We start from the raw sequence: 20,765 nt of genomic DNA, 5'->3' as shown, positions 1-20,765 counted from the left end.
AAAGGTGAACACTTGTTGTAAAAGTCATAGGAAAGTGTGAAGCAAGTTGAGTAACCAGGACACTGGGATCTATCTTATAGTGAAGAGCAATGGGACAGGGCTAAGAAAAGAAAAATATAGGCTAAGTGTCAGAAAAAAACAGAAGACTTAGATGTTAAATTACAGTGTTGTCCCACTTCTTTGTCAGCTTAAAGTCCTCTAGAGAGTTTTTGAAGGAAAAGATTAAAAATATAAAGGGAGAAATGACACTGCATTGGCCCTGCAAGACCCATTAATGAATCTGAATGATGTCCTGCTATTTTAAAAGTGCTTCATGCCGGTCACACTTGGCTAAAACATGTGATACTGATGTCTCATGTCAACTCAGCAGTTTCAAAACTACATTGCTCAATACATCTCACAGCTGATCTCCTCTCAGGGTATGGTAGGGCTGCTCTAAGATGTCTGTTATTTGTCCTCTTGACAAGCAAGTTGTGCCCTCCTCCGTCTCAGATTAATTTTAAAGGACTAAATGCAGTGAAGGAATGGGACTCTCAGAAACACGAATACTTGGCCCTCCTCCAAAACTGCAGGGCAGCCCTGTAATAGCCTGAGTCACAGTGTTACCAAGAGAGAAGGAAAGACCACAGGCAAAGACCTGGGTCCATGATGCAGAGCAGACAGAACCAGGTGTAAAACCTAAGATTAGGATTAAGTTACTCTTCCATTATCAGGGCTATGCAGCTCATGGCTGGAGAATCTGTGAAGATTTGCAGCAGATGTATCTGGGGAATCTTGATGGACTGGTTTCCAGAAGAGAGGAGGAGTTGCTGCTGACAAAAAGGGGCATATGAATGAGTGTTAAGAGGTGGTACAGAAAAGTAGAGAGTAGCTATACTTTTTTCTATTTTGTACCTAGTCTTCATTTTACAGTAAACCAAGATTGCATGACAGTTCCAGCTGTTAGAACAGAACAGACCTGGAACATGTATTTGCCTATGCCCACAGCTTGAACTGGGGAAATGTGATGTACAGATTGAGCCAGTCATCAGAGGCCAGGAATTTTGTGCCAAGGCACTCAGAAAAAGCAACAGAGAAAAGAAAACATAGACAGAGGAAAGGGATCTGGGAAAGCTCAAAATGCCAGCAATTACTAGAGCCGTGCGCATCTCAGCAGGCCAGCTAGCCTGGGGAGTGCGGGACTCTTGCCAAAGGGCTATCAGTGAGACCCTTTGGTCAACATGACTGCTTAAGCATTACTTCTGCATCTATCACATTTGTGCACATTTAACTTGTTAGCAAGTTGCTTTTTCTTTCTGTGAAAAGAAAAAACACCCCCTGATCTTTATTTATTGAGATGAGCTTTAGATATGGGCTTATAGAGAGTCCACCAATAAGGTACATGAAGAAGTCATCAAAGCAAATGTAATGTGATTTGTTCTCATTTTCATTCTTCTTTATCCAACACAGTGAATCAATGTTTACTTACAAGCATGCTTTCACTCTAAATGACCCATGCAAGCTCACTGAGGTTGAATGAGGCCAGATTTTGAAAAAAAAAAAAAAAAAAAAAAAAAAAAGAAATTCAGTCATGCACTAAGCATCGATAACAATAGTACAGACCTTACATCGCAAAGCTTTTGGAACAAAACAACTTGCAGTTAGAACAGCCACGCTGGCCCCTATTCTCCTAGATTTCCCCAAAACTCCCTTTACAGATTGTCTCTGATGTCTTTAATGTAACTACTCTTATCAGATCAGCCAGTACGGTGACTTAACAACACGCCCCTCAACACCAACATTTGACAAAGATTGATGACTTGTTGGTGCACTGGGGTAGGTAGGATTCAAGAAAGAGGAGCAGATGTGAGGAGACACATAGTCTTTTCTTTGTGAAATTGGAGGCTCAGAAATACACAAGTCCTGATGGTGATAAATAGCAAAACATGGCCCTGCAACACCAGCTTCCCCTCACAGTCAGCAAAGTGATGTTCCCAGTAAGTCTGGTGCTGGGCGCTGAAATGCTGAGTTGCTTACTCTGTGGTACCTGTGTGTCTAGATGCAAGACCATTATGCAAGAGAAGATAATGCAGAGCTGCTTGAGGTCATATAAGTAAAATTTCAGAAAAAAAAAATGCCAAAGTGTCAGACTGAGCAGTTCAAATGCAAATAGATTTGCTGTCATAAACTGAAAAATATAAATACACCTCTATATACTAAACAATCCTCAATACCTATGAATGTTAGCTTGGGACCAGTTGGTCGCTTGTTCTGCTTGGGCTCACAGAGACACGAGGGGGAATAGTGGTGTCGCTTATGCAGCTGCAGGAGTGGTGGCCAGTTTAACACCATTTCCACCACTCTTTGCATGGTGTGTACATGGTCAGGCCAGTTGTGTTGACCAAGCTGATTGGACATGCAAGAGGTAGTCCCTGGTCAAGGCCAAGACAGCTCAAGGAAAAGCCCTTTCTGAGGGCTAACTTAAGGTGCCTCTGGGGAGCAAAGCCCGAGGGTGTTTGTAAGCTCTGCATGGGTCTGGGCAGAAGCAGTCCTGTCCTCTTCTCTGCTCCTCAGACTGTGTCTAGCTCAGTACCAGAGCCTCACTGCGATCGTCTGATAAATGAGAGCGTAGCAGACAGCTTTATCTTTTATAAAGCTCCAGTGACTCTGGCTCAATTAAAGTCTCATAAGTCTTCAAGCTTAAAGCCAGATGAATGTCCAAAATCCAAATACCTAATCTGCTCTCACCTCAACTGACATGTGGTTAATTAGCAATCTAAGTGGATAGTTTAACTAATTTTTTTATATGTTTATGAAGAAGAGTAGTGGAAGATTAGTATTAAATATATTTAACAATAAATACAGCCAGCATTAAATGTAAACTGATTTAAAAAGACAAGTGTAGAAAGTGTTCAGAGTGGTTTTATCAGTGATACTCTTTCTCTCTTGACTCCACTCTCCTGGCTGTCAATGTGTCAAAGGAGCAGTTCACTGGTGTTTTTTGAGTAACTTTAGCAGAGTCTTTTATGCCAAGATGTAAACCACTCTTGGTGAGCAGACTTTGGCCTTTAACTGTTTATCCATTGTTTTTCCACATATTTATCGGCCAAATTATCCACCCTAATTACTTCATCTTGGGTCTCTCAGGTTCAGAATTAGGCCCAGAGAGAACAGATAAACTGAACAGAAATCTTTAAGCTTGCTTGGAGTCAAAAAAAAGCACATCCAACATCACGACATGATTATCCTTAACTCATTCATTGACTTCTGGCAGCCTCGACCCTGTCACCCACATGTATAATTAAGGCTTGAATCACCACTAAGGGAAGCTAATGGCATCATTCCCAGGCACCACAACAGCCTTCAAAGCTAGCCTGTCTGTGGATCTATCTAATTCTGATGCAGTTCTCATCCTGCTCCATATAAACCAAGCTCATTACAAGCACACGATGTTAACTTTTTTTTTTTCTTTTTTGCCAATGGTATCTACTGCTCATCAGCTTCTGCTTTTAAATACATTTTTAACCTCCTTTCCCTTTAGTATGTCCCTCAGAATCATTCAGATACCTGGAATGAGGGGAGGGTATAGCCATGGAGCTACTTTCCCCTTGTGAATCTCTGCCTCACAATACTTTTTTTAGCTGGGCACTGTTTGCAGCACAGTCCAGATACAACTCAAAGGGGGGGGTGGGGGGTGTGTGTTTCCCCTATTCAAGCATATGTGTATGGGGGGGTATATTTATTTACTACGTCAGCTGTTCCTGACAAGATAGGGGTAACTGGTGTTTTAAATTAACCATGTTACATCTAGGGATGCTGTAAAATGGCATGAAGTTTTCATGCAGCTGATGTATTCTTGATCTTCAAAGCTGATAGACAGCCCTGCTCTGAAGACATTATCTTTTCAAATCTTTAACTGCACCTGGTATCTCTGTCTGAGCTTGTTCACGTCACTGCATGTGAGGTGAACACACCTTTCCAGGAAACACCTGATAATGTTAATTTGCTTGAGAACCTTTTAAAACCACCCAGCAATTTCAAGTCATTCCTTTCTTCCCACAGTTCCCCCATGCCTCCCAGCACTGTTTCAACACATGCATGAAAAAACACAAAAAAGAAAATCATAAAAGCTCACCCCTACATTTCATCTGAATAAAATCCAGCTGGTGAATGGACTGCAGTAAAGGTTCGCTATCCAGAGTCAAGTCAAACTCAGCAGACACTTTTGGCTCCAATGCTCCTTTGACCCACTGTTCCTGAGATACCTGAACACGCTTGATTAAAGCATCCGAAATCTGAAAGAGAGTATCATCCAGCTTACAATGAAATGGCAGATGCACACATTAAAAGTGGCAGAATGCCTGTGAGATACAGTACAAAGTAAGCAGGAATTTGACAGCGCAACAGCTGAGATGGGATCTCATCATTTTGGGGTTAGGTCCATTTACGTTGCGACCTTTCATCTCAGCTTTTCAAAACAAATACCATCTTAGGGTAGGAAAATAAAAATCACATTTATAAAGCCTGTTAAGATTCTGTTACTTATCATGCCTCTGAATGCCACATATACTTCTGCGCTCTGTTCTCCGATCTGCACAGTCTAGTTTTGCTCTCTTGTTTAAAAAGTACTTGCACAAAGAAAGGCTTAAATGCTAGAGGTTCTCTCCATTCAACAGAGATGATTCAGTGGATGATAGCTGAAAGGAATAAAAAAATCAAATGGGAAAGAAGGTGTATATTTCTCACAGTGAGGGTGCTAAGCTGTCTGACAGATTTTTGAAGAATATGATGGAATTTCTATCATTACATCTAAACTGAATGTCATTTTTAAAGCTTTGCTCTAGCTCAGCCCACAGATAATTAGCCCAGAAGTCAGACTAAGATGATCACAATGGACTCTTCTGGAAATGAAATCTCAGCTCTGTGGGAATTAATGAACTCGGCTGTCCTTGAGTTCAGTGAAGCTGCCATTTGGATATCTGGAGTCCCTCCCAGTCAGCTTCCTGTAAGTCACAGGGAGCAGAATTTTCTTTTGAGTGGGTCAGAGAGAGATTTCCTTCATTGCAGGAGTTCAAGTACCTTTCCTCATTACTGTTACTGGAAGACACTCCTGTCTGAGCCCCTGCATCAACAGCTCCTAACCAGTCTGTGCAGTAAGTGGAAGAGCATCTCATAGCCCCGCAACAACCTTGGAGTCACTTACTGGGGTGCTGGATCCCTTGGCTGTGTTTCAATGTCCCGGCTGGAGGAGTAGTTGTTTTAAGTAATGCAGTGCCACATTTTTATTTGGTTTGCTGGTTGCACCTATGCAACCATCTATGAAAGCAGCATTAGGTAAACCAGGACAAGGTAAAAACAGAAGTATTTTTTAATAAAAGAGGACTGCAAAGAATGAAGCCACAAGGATTACAGGAAAAGTAAGCTGAAATGAAAAATGAAGCATTCATCTAGCTAGCAAGTAGATAAGACCTAAAGGTTTCATTTGTCCTGCAGTACCCAACCAACAGCCTGCTAAAATCTGTGTAGTCTTGAGATTAATATACACCACACATTACTCACTCGTGCTTGAGACCAGACGTGACAGTAACAATCAATCTGGAGTGCTAAGAGGTTTAAGTTGGCTAATTCTCATCCTGTTTTTTAGGGATGCTGCGACAGCCCCCTGACACTCATGCGTTCATGTGTGCAACGTGCCCGGTTCAGCTGACAGCCACACGTAGATCAATTTTTTGGTGGACTTTTCTTCTTAGGTAATTAATAAGGCAACAAAACAAACAGGGCAAAATAAAATAATAAAATTAATTAGGCAAACAATTAGTGGGATAATTAATCTGTCATGTTTTATCTCATCAATAGACAGTTTCACTGCTTGCACCTAAGAAACAACATCCTGCAAATGAAGGCAACTGTCGGCTAGGACATATTTTGCAGAGGGGGTACCTGGACCCTCCAGCTGTGAGACAGGTCTTGTAGCCCTGTGAGGTGCAACCACCCCAGTGATGCAAAGCTACATGCAAATCCTTAAGGCTGGATTTCCTCACAGGGGAGACGTTGAACAGATTGTTTCACATGGGAAAGGGTAAGCAAAGGGGAGAAGCAAAAAGGGGAGAAGTAGTACTCTGCTGAGTCATAGACCTTTCCAAATTGATCAGATAGCTCTGGGAGGTCCTGTGTTGGGTTTCTCAGATGAGAATACAATAATATTCTGCAGAAATTATAATTAACTGCACAGCATCTCTCTTTTGGCCCAGAAGGAAGGGCTGGCAAGAGGAAAGACATCAGCAGTCAGGTAAGTGGTATGACTGCTAACTCCACACCTCAGTCAGAGCACAGCTGTTTGAAGCCATCCCTTCACTGGGACATTCATGCAGTCACCAAACTATCTGAGCTTTTACACAGTACTAACAGGACCTAAAGTGAACCTGCCTCGGAGGTGGAAGAGGCTAATTGGCAAAGCCGTCCATTTTTTAGATTTAATTTTAACAACTTTTCTTTTTTTCCCCCAGAACATTGGAAAGAAAAATACCTGTAAAAACCCAGAAGGATCATTTTCTTTGATAACTTCTAGGCAGTACTCCATAAGCCCTGTTGACTGACGTAGCTTCAGTGTACAGTGATTTATCTGGTCCCAAACAACCTGGAAAACAAGCATCAGTACAGTTCTGATGACTGCCTCAGCTTACGATGAATTGTGTAAGATTATTTCAGAAGAGATGCAACGAATGGAAGAGTGTGTTAAAGCTATGCTTAATTTAGCTGCCATATGGCCATTGCCATATCTCCATCAGCTACACTCACTTGCTCTGTATTGTAAATACCGATAATTAGCTTGGCAAAACGTTGTGCACAGGGAATCTCAATTTTCAGAGCAGATTAATTGCTCAAAGATCAGGCTTGCTTAGGGCAGAAAGAGCACAGAATATGTTTCTGCATTTGCAGCATTCACATTTACAATCACACTTTCACTAAAATCTGAGCTTTCAAAAAATCCTTCCCTTAAAAGGCAAATATTATAGAGGATAACTGCAGGAGTGGTTTCTTGCAGATTATATTCTACCATTCTCTTCACAATTCACCATCGATCTTGCTGTGCTTAAGAATGCATGACTGGGATTAAGAAATAAAAAAGCTGCAGCTCATTTTTCCAGATCTTAGACTTGATTCTGCTGCCACGTGGCTGTAGACTAGGTCTAACAGCACTGTGTTCCATAGCACAGCCTCTGACTGCAGGATTAGCTGCGCCGTGAGCAGTATGTCCAAAGTTTGGTTCTTGTTGGTTCTTCTTAAGCACGGGGTTTTTTAAGTGCTGATCTCAGGCGGATCTTAATCATTGTTTGCCATGTTAGTTTTCCTTCTGTCTTAGATACTATTAATGTTACTGGCACTATAATATCTCAAAACCACATATGCAGTTCAACATTTCCAGAAATGTATCTATTCAAACATTTCCTGACTGCCACTTTGTTCAACCATTTATAGCTTGCTTCTTTCCAGCCCCCTTTACTGCATTTGAGAGGTACATGGATTTCTGGAGGTGCTTGCCTGAATTTCAAAGCTTTGAAGAGACATCAAAATCCCAACATTTCACTTGGGCAGAAGGTCCCAGAATCCAAGCCACACAGATTTCAATGATAAGTACCTCCCGAAAGATAGCCTGAAACTATCAGGTAAATAAAGACTGATGGCCTGATTCAACAAAATGCCGAAGCATACGCCTCTTTTTAAGCGTATAAGCACAGCTCCACTAAACTGCTGAACTGAACCTGCTAAAGGGCTTTAGATTTTGGTCACTAGGGATTTTCATGGTGTGGTGGGCTGGGGACTTGGCAAAACACAACGACACCAGGTATCAGCAGCCAGGCGCAGTCGATGAGAGTTCTGCTCACCTTCAGCTTGTGCTCACGTTCTTTGGTCACCTTTGTGAGCAGTTTTGCCTTCTGTCGTGTTAACGCATCAACCAAGGCATCACACTGAGCGACAAGACAAGCTTCATAATCCAACCCATTCTCCTAGAAGAAGGTGAGAGTCGTACTCATCAAAGAAAGCATATTTTACAGCTTAAGCTAATGCTCATTCTTACCTGTTTCTCTATTCAGAAAAGATTTCCTTTCAAGACCTCAGCATTTCTGTTGCCCTTCTGATTTCATTATAGCTGTACCAGTAATAACTGCATGCTATAAAATGAAATAGTATGATGCTATGCCATAAATGGGCTTATTTAAAACATTGATTTACTGGCACTTTCCGGACAACAGATGTAGTACAACATAATATAAAAGCTAAACGTAACATACACAGTGCATACATATACATAAGAAGATCCTGCTCCATTCTATTTTAATTATCCCACTGTAGCAACTTTGAAATCACTGGCTCTACACCATGGCAATTAGAACAGAATTATGGGCCTGAATCTGGTCTACAGGCTTATTACAAGGAAATTAATCAGGTACAAGGCCCTGAGATTTGTGTATGGCTTCAAGTACTTTTTTGAAAATAGCTAGCACTTGGCAGTGGAGACACGTATTTGATTAGCTTAAAAAAAAATAATACATGGCAGTTTTTATTCACATTGTAGTAAAACTCTCTACTGGGCAGAAGCCAGCATCCGAGGCATCCAACACTGAACCTTGAGTAGAGCCTGGGTACCACTTAGCATAACAAAAACCCCTGCCCTATCAATGGGGAACAAACCACGCTACCACAGAATCCCATGCAGCTGTAGAAATGTGAGTAGTTGGTATTACAAGGTCCTGAGCTGCCTCTCCTCCTGCGGATACCTTTCTCTGACCATGTAACTGATGCTGTAGTACTCATTCAAAGGGAGGTTCTCCCTCACTCCCTCTGTTTGTGAAACCAGAAGGAGAAAGCTTTCAGGCTCCCCTTTTGAGAAGATGTTTAGTTGTCCTATCAGCTTTCCTCCCAAATACCCAAAAGGAAAAAAAAAAAAAAAAGGCAACAGCATTAAATGTGAGAAGATTTTAAACACATGCTGAAGGAGAAGCATCTCTGTGGTAAGCCATCACATGCCCCTAACACTACAATCTCTTAGCTCTTTAATTTATGTTTTTCTCTTCTTGTCTTTTCCTTTGCTTTGTCTTCACTCTTGAGAGAAAAATTTTCAGCACTGTATTCCCTTCCCTCACTGTGATCCATGCATCCCATTCTGCCGCTGAGGGATGCAGGGTCACTCTTCCCTGAGAGGTCCCGGCCGCAGTCCTAGACCTGCCAGCAAGATGGGTATGGGGGAGAGACAACAGACAGCTCAGTTACTGTTCACAGGCTTGTCTTAGACTTTTCCTGTTTGCATCTCTCCCTCCTCGGCTTATATCACACCCAACTCCCCCTTACGCCCATTTCCATCCAGCTACTCTCAAAGTGCTGATTTGTGTACAGAGCCTGACTCAGTAGATGGCTGCGGTGCATCATCTCTCTCCTCATTTTCTGTTCACACATCAAACGGGGTGTTTGGCGATATGCCTCTTTCAAGTGAGAAAGGATGAAATTGTTACAGCAGATGGGAAAACGTGAAAATCAGATAATGACAGCAACAAGGAGGAGTGAGGAAGCAACAGGGGCAATGAGGAGCAGGCAGTTTCTGAAAAGAGGAGACCAAGAGATTTAAAAGGGACCTCAGAAAGGAGAAGGGAAGGAAAAAAGGGGGAAACAACAGATCTGCAAAGCAAAGTAGATTATGAATTTGCAAACTGTCCCAGGCGAGATGAAAGCCCAGCTCCTGGTAGCTCTGGCAAACTCAGAGAGTAGATAAAGAGTGCAGAGGGCTGGCTGGTCTGCTGTGCATTGAGTCAGGATAATAAAATGTACATATTGCTCACGCCTTTGTGTAAACATACATTTTAAAGAATTTTTTGCTGAGGGGTAAATGTCTCTGTGTGTGTGTATAGCAACCATCTTAAGACTTCCACGAGAAATAACCTGCTCTGAGATACATGGTTCTGGGTATAAATTATGCAGGAAGGCTACACCTATTCCTCTGAAAATAACAGTCCATAAACTGGTGGGGTTTGGTCCAGATGCCAAAAGGCACAGATCAGCTCATGGCACGTCTAAACCCTTTCCCCTCAGATCATGTGGCTGTACCAAACCTGTCTACAGGAGTATTCCCTGGTGTGTGCTATCATCAAATGCTGCTTCAGCATCACCTGGGACAAATGCAATTGGTCATGGGAGAAAACCATGCCAGGGAGCCCAGTAAGGGTTAAAGTGCGTGAATGAGACTCTCAGAGCTGTGCCCTAGCCTTGGTTTACTTACTTTACATTTGCAGCTGATTAGTCCTGGCAGTTTGGTTTGCTGAAATTTGATGTCCTCATACAGACTCACAAGTGGAGACTGGCTCAGAATGTGAGGGTCAGATTCAGCTTTGTGCCCAGACGTAGCTAAACGTTAGAGTGTGACTGCTGGATACAATTTCCTTTTCTGAGTTTTCCTCTAGCATTTTAAGCAATGAGCAGCATCAAATAAATGGCTTGGTCTTTTGGTCTAATTGAAGCAGCTCCCTTATGAAGAGCAATTTGGCAGTGATTTTATTGAAACACATTAAAGGATTTTACAGCATAGTCATAAACAGTCGTAATAGGTCACCTTTAGGTTTCAAGAGGGAAAAATACTTTTTTAATGGAGCTAGTGACTCAAGAAAAGATTGGTGATAGACTACTGTTTTGGATGAGTTATCTCATCCTAAAATAGCTGTTCATACCTGTAGGAAAAACTGCTCCCTAGAGGTGTCTGTCTTTCACCTTGGACAATGAAAGAAGCCTAAATGATTAGGTTACATGAGCTACATAACTTTTAAGTAGGTAAAGTCAGCTGAGAGAAACTTCACACTGTGTCCAAAACACGGCACGTGACAGGTGCCAGTTGGTGGTTTCGCTCTGGTTCCTTTCAGTTAGATGTGCTTTTGGGTTTTTACCAGTTTCTCAGTCTTAGTTTGTTCCCTTCCCCACGTGGCCACAGAAGACAGTGAGGGTGGGTGGCCATGCTGCCCTGTGGCAACCTGAGAGCTTGGGCAGCATCTGCGGTAGAAATTCATCACCTGGAGTGTTAACTGGAATAATTTAATGATTAAATTCTAAACTAAATAGAGATTTTTTAGCTTCTACTTTGGCTTTCTGTGACTAACAGGCACAGGACTTGCTTGCTGATGGAAGATGAGCAAGCGGCAGAGCAGGCACATCAGAGAGCAGATGATGTGTTTCCCACAGGAGACCCACCGCCACAGAGCATGGCTGCTGCAGATGACAAGTGTCCACTCCTGGGCAGTGTGCAGCTCAAACTACAGCGGCACACTTCCAGCTACACTCTACAGGGTGAAAAGGACATTGAGGATCATCTGACCTCCAGCACTGATGAGTCTAAATTTGGTTGAAAATAGGACTTGTTTCATTTTGGGTTTGTGCCCTCAATTACTGCACTCACCATGAGCCCTTTCTGACTATTAAAGCTGGGCAATTATAGGCATGAAAATATCTTCTGCTTCAATAAATGACCACATCGATTTAGCAGCATTTGTTTCTTCTTTTTTTTTTTTTTTTACTTCCTACAAGTACTCTAATAAACAAGCTGAGTGGATGTTGTCCAGATACGAGTACATATTTAGAAAAAAAAAGATGAAAAACAAGTAGCAAATTTTAAATGTGTTAAAATGGTAACTTATCCTAAATGTCCAATTCAAGCAATTGCAGTCAGGAAGGAGCCCAGAAGCATGACCGATGGATTCAATCAAATACTAATCAACACAGCTCAGACATCCAGTATTGAATATCAGCTTCTTTGCAATAAACAGCAAACAACTGAGAAGCTAAGAGGGGCTTGCAGGCATTATTTGATGCATAATTTTGCCTAATAAATCGTCCAAGAAAGGTTAGATGATTCCAGGAAAGATGAGAATAGCACAAGAGACAAAGTCATCAAATAAATTATTCACTCAGTTCTATCGATTACTGTATTACCAAAACAGCTAATATTCTACAGTTACCTGAATCTGCTGCAATAGATTTTTCAGCTGAACCAAAAATTCTTTAGCTTCTTTTGCTTTATCTGAAACACCGTTTAAAGCCTGAGACAGCTGTGCCTGCAAGGAAAAAAAGGAGGGGAAAAAAAAATTAGAGATAAAATGCAAATGTGTTTCTTACTAATCCTTAGGTCTGATGATTAATAATGTGCTAAAAGGCTTACTTGCTGTCGCATGTACTCTTAACGCACAGAGTGTTTGTGCTAGAAAAGAATAGTTAAGATTTTTATTGTAATAAGATTTAATAAAGGTGAAATATGCATGTGGGGGCAGTCAAGTATTGTGTCTGTACATTCCACTTTATTGCAGTGACTTAGTAAGTCAAAATATCTTTTTATAAGACAGCTACCCACATATATAAGGAGATAATAGTCTTACACTTACACAGTAGCGTCTGTCATGATGAAAAATCCCCAAGTGCTTTCCAAAATGGCACTGTTTTTTTCATCAAAGTCTGAATTCTTTATAAATGTGGTAGATCCTACCAAACCTGAGAGAGACTAGGACTTCAAAGACAAATCTGCATTTTTAGACTTCATAGTAATGTCCCTTTGGGGCTCCCATTTCCTGTGCTCCAACCCCCAAAAAGGGTGAATATTTCTGGAAAAGTTGGAAAAACCCTTTCCTCTAACTTTGACTGGTGAGACAAATGGAATATGTCTTTTATAAGTCCACACTGAAGACCTAACCTCCCCTTCCCTGAGCTGGCACCTGAGGTCTCTAAACCAAACCAGAGTCTTCTCAATGGACTTCCAGGATGGGAAGGAAACAGTGGTTCTGCCCCCCCCGCAGACCCAGAACTGCCATGGTCTGACTGGAGCAGCCCCAGCGCAGCTTCCCTGGAAACCTGGCTGGGATTATGGAAACCGTATTGCTCTGCTTGTCAGCCCATGGCAAGCCCAGATCCAGCGTTACTTCTCCGTTCAGACATAAAGCAGAGTGACCAGATAGGTCCCATGATGAGTGTCCTGCAGACCTCTTCATGGGTCTACCCCTCAGGTGGACTTGGCAACTACCTCACTGAAATTTGGCAAGTCACCACTCATTCTCTGCTTCCTTCTTGCTGCCAGAGGGAAGAAAATTACTCCATCCCTGAAAAAGGGTACAGCTCACTTCTTCAGGCTGCTTGAGCTTACCTCCTGCCTAAACATCTCCTACTCATCCTCCTTTTGTGCTCGCTCACTCATGCAGGACAGCAAAGAGCAGACCCAGGCAGCTCCCTGCGGGCACTTCATAACCCAGCTCCAAGGCAGGCAGCTGTCTCAGCCCACATGGCTCTGTGGGAAGCGGGTATGAACCCTGACTGGGAGCTGGGACTGAATTATAGAGAAAGAAGTCAACCTATTTTTTTTTCGTCATATTCACACAAATGTTTCCCCTTTAGCCCAGTTGTAGGTATAACATTAGTGCTAAATTTGAAAATAAAATTGGCTTTACTACAACTCATTTGCAACAAATGTAATGGGAAGACAATTACTGTGTATGTTTCTCAATATTTGGATACTTGGTATTCTCTTACACAAACTCACATCAGCACAAAAATTTAAAGCGATGATGTTTGATATGAATGCTGCTTGAGCTCACAGAAGCAAACTCCAGGTCCTTAAAAGAGTCCCAGCTTTCTGCCAGATCAGACAATCGGGACTTCAGATCAGCTCTCCATGGACTGATCATTGTCGCCAGAGTTTAAAGCCCACCCTCTTTGATCACACTTTGTGCTCCATCCACAAGGCACATCTGAGCCTGTGGTTTGTCAAGCTGACACAGGACAAGGTGGAAGCAGTGTATGACCAAGGGGCTGGGGAGGAAGCAAGAAAGAAATAGGTGGTGAAAGCAAGATATGCTCTGCCATTGACTGGCCCGACCAAATTGTCGGCAAAGGATCCTTTCTTTCAAATCAAAATCAATGGCTGGTCCTGACAAAAGTAAAACGTGCACTTTTCCAACATCTGCCCTAGCTCTGAAATCATCTCAAAGTGCACTTCACCAGATAAGAAGAGCCAAAAGCTATATGTTGGCATCACAGCAGCCACAGAAAACTGAATCACTGCATACGAATTGTAGCCGGCATATGTACGACGGCAATTAGCACAGTCAGTCCTGGCTCCTGGCATGCTCCCGTCGCAAAAAGCTGCAATAGAAACTCAACGATGTCATTGTTCAAAGGGCTCATAAGCAAATTGCCATGTTCATTAAAACCTGTGGTTGCATTAACACAACTGCAGTGTGAAGCTGAGGAGAAGACCAGATTTCCATTTGTGAAACCCACTTAGAGATAATAGCCTTGTTTTTCCAAGCATTTGTAAAAGATACCTTACAAAGCAGTGGAATTTAGTCATGCACTTCCCATTAAAATCAAATGGAACAACATGACTAAGCCCTCAGTAAACCAACCAAGCCATAAAAAATGCCCTGTACTCTCAAAGCAATCTTTTGTGCTGCAGAAATATTTACTGGAAGCCAAACTGAAATGCTGCAAGCTCCACTAACTGCGACAATTAATAACACCTGACAAAATGATACTCTGCCTAGCGCTATCTCTACTTTGATACCTGGTCTTTCAAGCAATAATGTGGATGCTGGAGATGGATACTGAGTTTCTACTTCTGTCAAATACAGGAACAGAGATAAGAAGGGTGAGTACTTAAATCCAGATGGGTATGGAAGACCGATGCTTCCTTTGATTTTAGAAAATGAACCAGATAATGCCCACGTCCTTTTTCAGTTCATGCTCATTTAACTTGTTTTCCCTCCATCTCTCCTTAGTAGTGGACTAACTATTGATTAGACTAGCTTGCCCTGGCGCTGAATTCTGAAACAGCCCATGTGGTTCTGGGAACACAACTCTTTAAGCCAGCAAATAAAAGCAGACACTTGGACGCCAGCACTTGCCTTCAACTGCCTGCCTGCCTGTCCTTCACAGGCCTATCCAGCTGTGGGGTTTTTTTGGCTTTTTGGTATATATATCTCTCTATATATATAGATATATATATAGAGAGAGAGAGAGAGAGAGAGAGAGATCTCCACTCAGAATGGGCAAAACGTCCATCATCATTCCTCATACTAGCAGGTCAAAAGCCCTACCAACTTAAATCTGACAACAGTGTCACTGTTCTTGCTATGAAGACATAGAAAGACTTAACTGTTGGCATAAGACTTACACAGTTTTACTTAATAACCTTAAACTGCCGGTCCAGATGCACTTTTCATGCAAGTGAATATAATGAAGTCCATCCAAGTCAGTAGATTTTTCACAGATTTATGCCACTGGAGACCTGTTGTTGTTTTATACCATTTTTAATTTCTCTGTAGAAGTCACATACAGCAGCGTAATGGGGAACCTGCACCTTAACAGGGGCCAACAAATCTAGTACAGCTTTTATGCCAGCAGTGCAGCTGAGGGTAAATGCACATTTCATTGCATGGTCTGCAGCACTGAACAGACAAGGTTATACACTCTGTAATTTGCCACTAGATCATAGATTCATAGAACGGTTAGGGTTGGAAGGGACCTTAAAGGTCACCCAGTTCCAACCCCCCTGACATGGGCAGGGACACCTTCCACTAGAGCAGGTTGCTCAAAGCCCCGTCCAGCCTGGCCTTGAACACGTCCAGGGATGGGGCATCCACAGCTTCTCTGGGCAACCTGTTCCAGTGCCTTGCAACCCTCAGAGTGAAGAATTTCTCACTATGTAAGGCCCAGACAGACAAGTTAAACAGTTTGAACAAAAGGCTAATACAGAAGTGGAATGGAAATGGATCCTGAGACTGAAGGCCGGCAGGGCCTCTGGAAAAGCAGTTCTACAGTCAGTAGAAAAAATGTTTGAAGTTTGCTGTTGTGGAATGAAACTGTGTCCTGAGAGGAGGGTAAGTGGCTCTGGCAGCCCTTCTTAAATGAAGAATACCAGCCACTGGCCTTAGAAGGAGATAAGCAGGTGCTTATCAGTTGATGGTGAACAACTAGTCTGCCAAATTTACTGGGCTAAGAATGCTTATGGACAAGCCCTTCCAGCTGCCTCTACCAAGCTATGCCTGGAGCATCTGGAGAGAACATATAAAACTTGAATTACATTTGGCATACCATTCTAAGTAATTTATGGTTTGGCCAAAGTAACTACAGGTAATAAACTTGTAGAAATTGCTGTATCTGAGAACTATTTCTAAGCAGAAGCATCCAATTCCAAAACAATTTATCTGAATGAATGTGACCTGATGATTTAGGCGGTCTGGCTATGTGTTTCCATTATATTTATTTTCTGCCAAGCACATTGCTCTAGGAAAAATAATATTCACATGAGCACAATTTTAGAGTCCCCAAATTAGTTAAATTTGAGTATTTTTTTTCTTTCGACAGAATTTTCACATTGATTAAGTCTGTAAATAAGAGGAAAATCGCATTCTTCGATGCCTTAGTCCTAGAAAAAAAAATACAGTAAAAATAGAAGCCTCCAGGGTATTTTTCATTCTTTGGACAATATTTGACATTAGGAAAAAGAGCAAGTGACTAACTCTGAACTTTGATTACACCAGAGTTTATCACATTGTTCAAAAAGGCATCAAACGGTTTTAACTCATGGCAGACCATAATATGGCACAAGCTGGTCTCTCACACTCTCCAAAACACCAGCCACACTTGAACAGTGAACTCAGTCCCTGCTCATTAAAATAATTATGCTCAGAAGTGGATTCTGCCATTGCCATAAACAGCAATAGCTGTAAATTCGTAATCTGCTCCTTCTGGGCCCGGGGAACTTCTCCTATGCACAAATACCCATCACGTTAGGGAGGAGATGGCTGAGCCCTTGGCAGAGCATGCAGACTGAAACACGTACTGAAAACGTTTGTCTTTCTCAAATGGACAAACTATGGAGATCACCCCAAGGGGCACCTTTTTTGAATCTTAAAACAGTCAATTTTTTGTCTTGCCAGATGTCTTGGCCTAGCTTGTGCTCAGCCACTTCATGGCTGAGGGACTATGAGACCAGTCATGATTTTGCCCTCTCCTGCAGTGTCTGAAAGGATCTCTCCGTGCTGCCTTTACTGCTAGCTGCAGCTGAGAACGGGAAGAAGAGAATTCGGTGACCAGCAGAGCTGGCCAAGTGCTCTTTGCACAGCTGTGGGGGAAGTCCTTCCCCCACCCCCAGTACAGTGGGAAACGCCAAAGGACTGCTCTTGGCACGGGGATATTAAAGTCCCCTTTATATGTTCATACTTATTAACTAATCATTTTTCCAGTGTCCGCCCTTCTCAGCAAGAAAGAGCTAACTTCATACACCCTTTCAGCTTCTAAGGTCATGTCTTGCTCTTTATGCAAATGGTTGCAAAGTCTAATTTTTAACAAGAAGAGCATGGCCAAGTGACCCGGCAGCTCTACCAGACCTCGGCAACCCCCCTGTGTGGCAAAGCAGCTGCCTCCAGTGTCTCCCCAGGGGTCCCAGGGAGGCCTAAGGAGCATCACTTGCGGGGGAGCGTGAATCAGGTCATGACATTATGTGAATCAGAAGAACCTTTACTTGTCCTCAGACCCCATCCATCCTGCGGTTCTTCACTAATCTTTGTGTCATGGAAGTCCCTCCAGCCGTTCCTCCTGGCCTCCTTGTTAAGTGAGTGGGAGGGGAGGCCTCTTCGAGGGACACCACCATGCCTCGCAATCCTCTTTATCACGCTTTCCCGTCTAAAATGTCTAAAACATTCCAGTGTCTCTGGGCCACTCTCCCTCATTGACAGGTGGTGGGAAATGGTTGTGGCAGCTTGCAACGAGTCCTGGCTGACAGGGAGGTGGCACACGGAAGGAACGACCATCCCGCCTCCTCGCAGGCAGCTGCTGCCACCCGTGAGAGGCTGGGATGGCCAAGGACCCTGCGGCAGGCAAGCAAATCAGCGAGGTGGGCTCGCTAATCCCAGGTGCCCGGCTGGGGCCTGCCTGGGCCTGAGGTGCGCTGGCCACGGCGAGGCCGACATGTCAGGGAGCCTGCGGGTTGCCTAGCCCCGAGCAGAGGCTGCAGGGTCGCTGGGCGGTCAGCAAGGACCTAAGAGCACCATTCCAAGGGGGAAGAAGTCCAGGAGGACGACGGAGGCGAAGCAGCCTCACGTGCCACAAACTCCAGCCCGATGCCGGGACACCAGCAGGAGCAAACCCCAGCACCGAGCGTCGCCCCAGCTCCTCCGGGCCGGCCGAGGGGACTCACCTTGTGCTGCTTCCACATGGCGCCCAGGGCCTTCACGTCGTGCTTGCCGTGCCTGCCCTCTTCCAGGCACTGGTAGCAGACGGGGCTGCGGCAGCTCACGCAGTACATGCTGTAGTTCTCCAGGTCGTGCTCGGCGCACGTCGGCAGCTTGCGGCCGCCGCCCGCCCCCTTCCCGCCGTCGCCGCCGCCGCCGCCGCCGCCGCCGCTGCCGCCGCCGCCGGGGGCGCCCGGGTGTGCGGGCGGCGGCGCCAGGCGGTGCTTGGCGAAGGGCCCGCGGGCCGGGTGGCAGCGGAGCTGGCAGGCGGCGCAGTACAGCACCTCGCACTGCTCGCACAGCACCGCGGCCGGCTCGGGCGGGCTGCGGTCGCAGAGCTGGCACTTGGCGGCGGCGGCGGCGCGGCCCTGCTGGTAGCGCTGCACGATGGCCTCCAGCAGCCGGTTGCGCTGGAAGCCGCGGAGGCCGCGCTGGTCCAGGGAGGCGCTCCGGTGGCACTGCGGGCAGGTGAGGGAGGAGCTGGCGGGACCCGCGCCCCGCGGAGCCGCCGCCGCTCCCGGGGGCGCCGGCACCAGCGGCAGCACCCGCACGCCGTTGGGGGACTTCAGGCTGGGGGTGTAGGAGCCGTAGCCGCTGTCGGTCTCGCTGTGCAGGCTCAGCTTGTCCGCGTGGTCCCCGCCGCCGCCGCCGCCCGCCGCGCACTCCGAGTCCAGGCAGGCGGCGGAGCCCGCGGCCGCTCCCGGGCCCGGCGCGGCGACGGCGGCGGGCGGCGCGGGGCCCCGCGGGTGGAGCAGGGCCGGCAGGTGCTGCTCGCTCTCCGGGGTCTGCACGGCGATGGTGCGGGCGCAGGGCAAGCAGACATTGTGCGAGCAGGGCAGGATGATGGGCTCCCGGAAGAGCGAGCCGCACACCGGGCACTTCAGCTCCTCTTCCATGGCCGCGCCGCGGCTTTGTGTGCGGGGCGCGGGCAGGCTCAGGCGGGCGGCGCGGGGTCGCAGCCGGCTCCCCCCATCCCCCGCAGCGCCCCTCGCCGCCTACCTCGGCTCCGGACGCCGGGGCGAGGCCGGGAGGGCTCCGGCCCCCGCTGCCGCGCCGGGCGGTTCAGCACCCGCCGGGGGTAGACAGCTCCGCGCCGCGCCGGGCCGGGTCCGAGGAGCCGCCCGGCGGCTGCAGGCGGCTGGGGGCGAGGGAGAGGCGGCCGGCCGGCCGCGGCGCGGGCAGCGAGCGCGGTGGGGCTGTTTTAACGTTGGTGGCATAGAGTAATAATATATGGGGAAGGGAGGCGGGGGAGGAGGGAGGGCAGGAGTAGGAGGGGGCGGGAGGAGCCCTTTCCAGCAAATAAGTGGTCGCTCTCTCTACGGCTCTGGACGGCGAAAACATTTTTTAAAGGAACTCTCTGCAGCGATGTCTTTATACGTTTAAATAAAGCCATTGTTTGGGTAGCGGACCGAAGGCAGGCGGGGTTCCGTTATGCCCAGTAGCCCTTTCCCCCCCTCCCCGGAGAAAAAGGAGGACGCCTGCCAACAAGCCGAGAGCGCGCCTCTCCCGCACGCACCCCCCGTGCCGGAGCGCAGCCGAGCGCACCGAGCGCCAGGCGCCGTGCAGAGGCCAGGAACGCAAAGGGGTTAAATGGGAAGGGCCAGGCGCGCTTCCAAACGCCGCGGCGGGAAGGGGCGGAAGCGGGCAGGGCCCGGCCACCCCGCACCGCCCCGGGCTCGGCCCCGCACCGCCCCGGGTCCGGCCGCCCCACACCGCCCCGGGTCCGGCCGCCCCACACCGCCCCGAGCCCGGCCACCCCGCACCGCCCCGGGCTCAGCCCCGCCGCTCTGCCCCGAGCCCGGCCAACCCGCACTGCCCCGAGCCCGGCCACCCCGCACCGCCCCGGGCTCGGCCCCGCCGCACCGTCCCGCACCGCCCCGGGCTCGGCCCCGCCGCCCTGCCCCGAGCCCAGCCATCCTGCACCGCTCCGAGCCCGGCCAACCCCCACCGCCCCGGGCTCGGCCCCGCCGCCCTGCCCCGAGCCCGGCCACCCCGCACCGCCCCGGCCCCGTCGCTCCTCACTGCCCCGGCCCCGGCCCCGCCGCCCCGCACCGCCCGGCTCGCAGCCGCCTGACCCCAGCGGAAACTGGCTGGGAAGATAAATGAGGGCTGACAGCCGAGAGTTTATGGACTGAAAATAACCACCCTTAGAAGAAAGAAACCAGCAGTGGGAAATCCCCCATCTGCTTTATTTACTCTACAAATGCTTAGCGTGGATGTAACTGGTCTATTTTCATAGCAGTTATACATAAGAGTGGTTTCACTGTTGTTTTGTTTTCTTCTTCTTCTTTTTCTTCTTCTTCTTCTTCTCTTTTTGGTCTATCTTGTTTAAAAGCCTCTTCTGTATTAAGTTCAGATCCCTAATCAGATCCTATTTTTTTGTTCATTTTAAAATGCGAGCTGCTTTTTTTAGAGCAGCTTTTTAAAAAATGCAAAGGCAGAACTCACTGGTGTCAAATGAAAAAAAGAAGAGAGAAACATACTAAAGGCGTTGCTTCTCATCGTTCTGTTTCTTAGTACATGATGAGCATT

At 46.4% G+C, this 20,765-nt stretch overlaps 1 protein-coding gene across 2 annotated transcripts in view; it reads right to left on the bottom strand.

Annotated features, from left to right (window-relative positions):
- The window catches only part of TRIM67 (tripartite motif containing 67), a 35,871-nt gene extending 16,371 nt beyond the window's left edge, over positions 1-19,500 (bottom strand). The window contains exons 1-5 of one of the 2 annotated variants that reach the window (XM_037391164.1): positions 18,200-19,500; positions 11,976-12,071; positions 7,866-7,988; positions 6,506-6,616; positions 4,121-4,274 (exon numbers count right to left, since the gene is read on the bottom strand). In XM_037391164.1, the coding sequence (XP_037247061.1) occupies positions 4,121-4,274; positions 6,506-6,616; positions 7,866-7,988; positions 11,976-12,071; positions 18,200-19,129 (1,414 nt within the window). In that variant the 5' untranslated portion in view covers positions 19,130-19,500. Of the gene's footprint in view, positions 1-4,114; positions 4,275-6,505; positions 6,617-7,865; positions 7,989-11,975; positions 12,072-18,199 lie in introns of both variants that reach the window. The other variant, XM_037391163.1, reaches the window with a different exon arrangement.
- Positions 19,501-20,765: the final 1,265 nt, after the last annotated feature.

Source organism: Falco rusticolus, chromosome 6 (genome assembly GCF_015220075.1).
Source record: "Falco rusticolus isolate bFalRus1 chromosome 6, bFalRus1.pri, whole genome shotgun sequence".
Lineage (NCBI taxonomy): Eukaryota > Metazoa > Chordata > Aves > Falconiformes > Falconidae > Falco > Falco rusticolus.
Note: the sequence above shows the minus strand (reverse complement) of the source record. Positions and strands in the feature narration are given on the sequence as shown.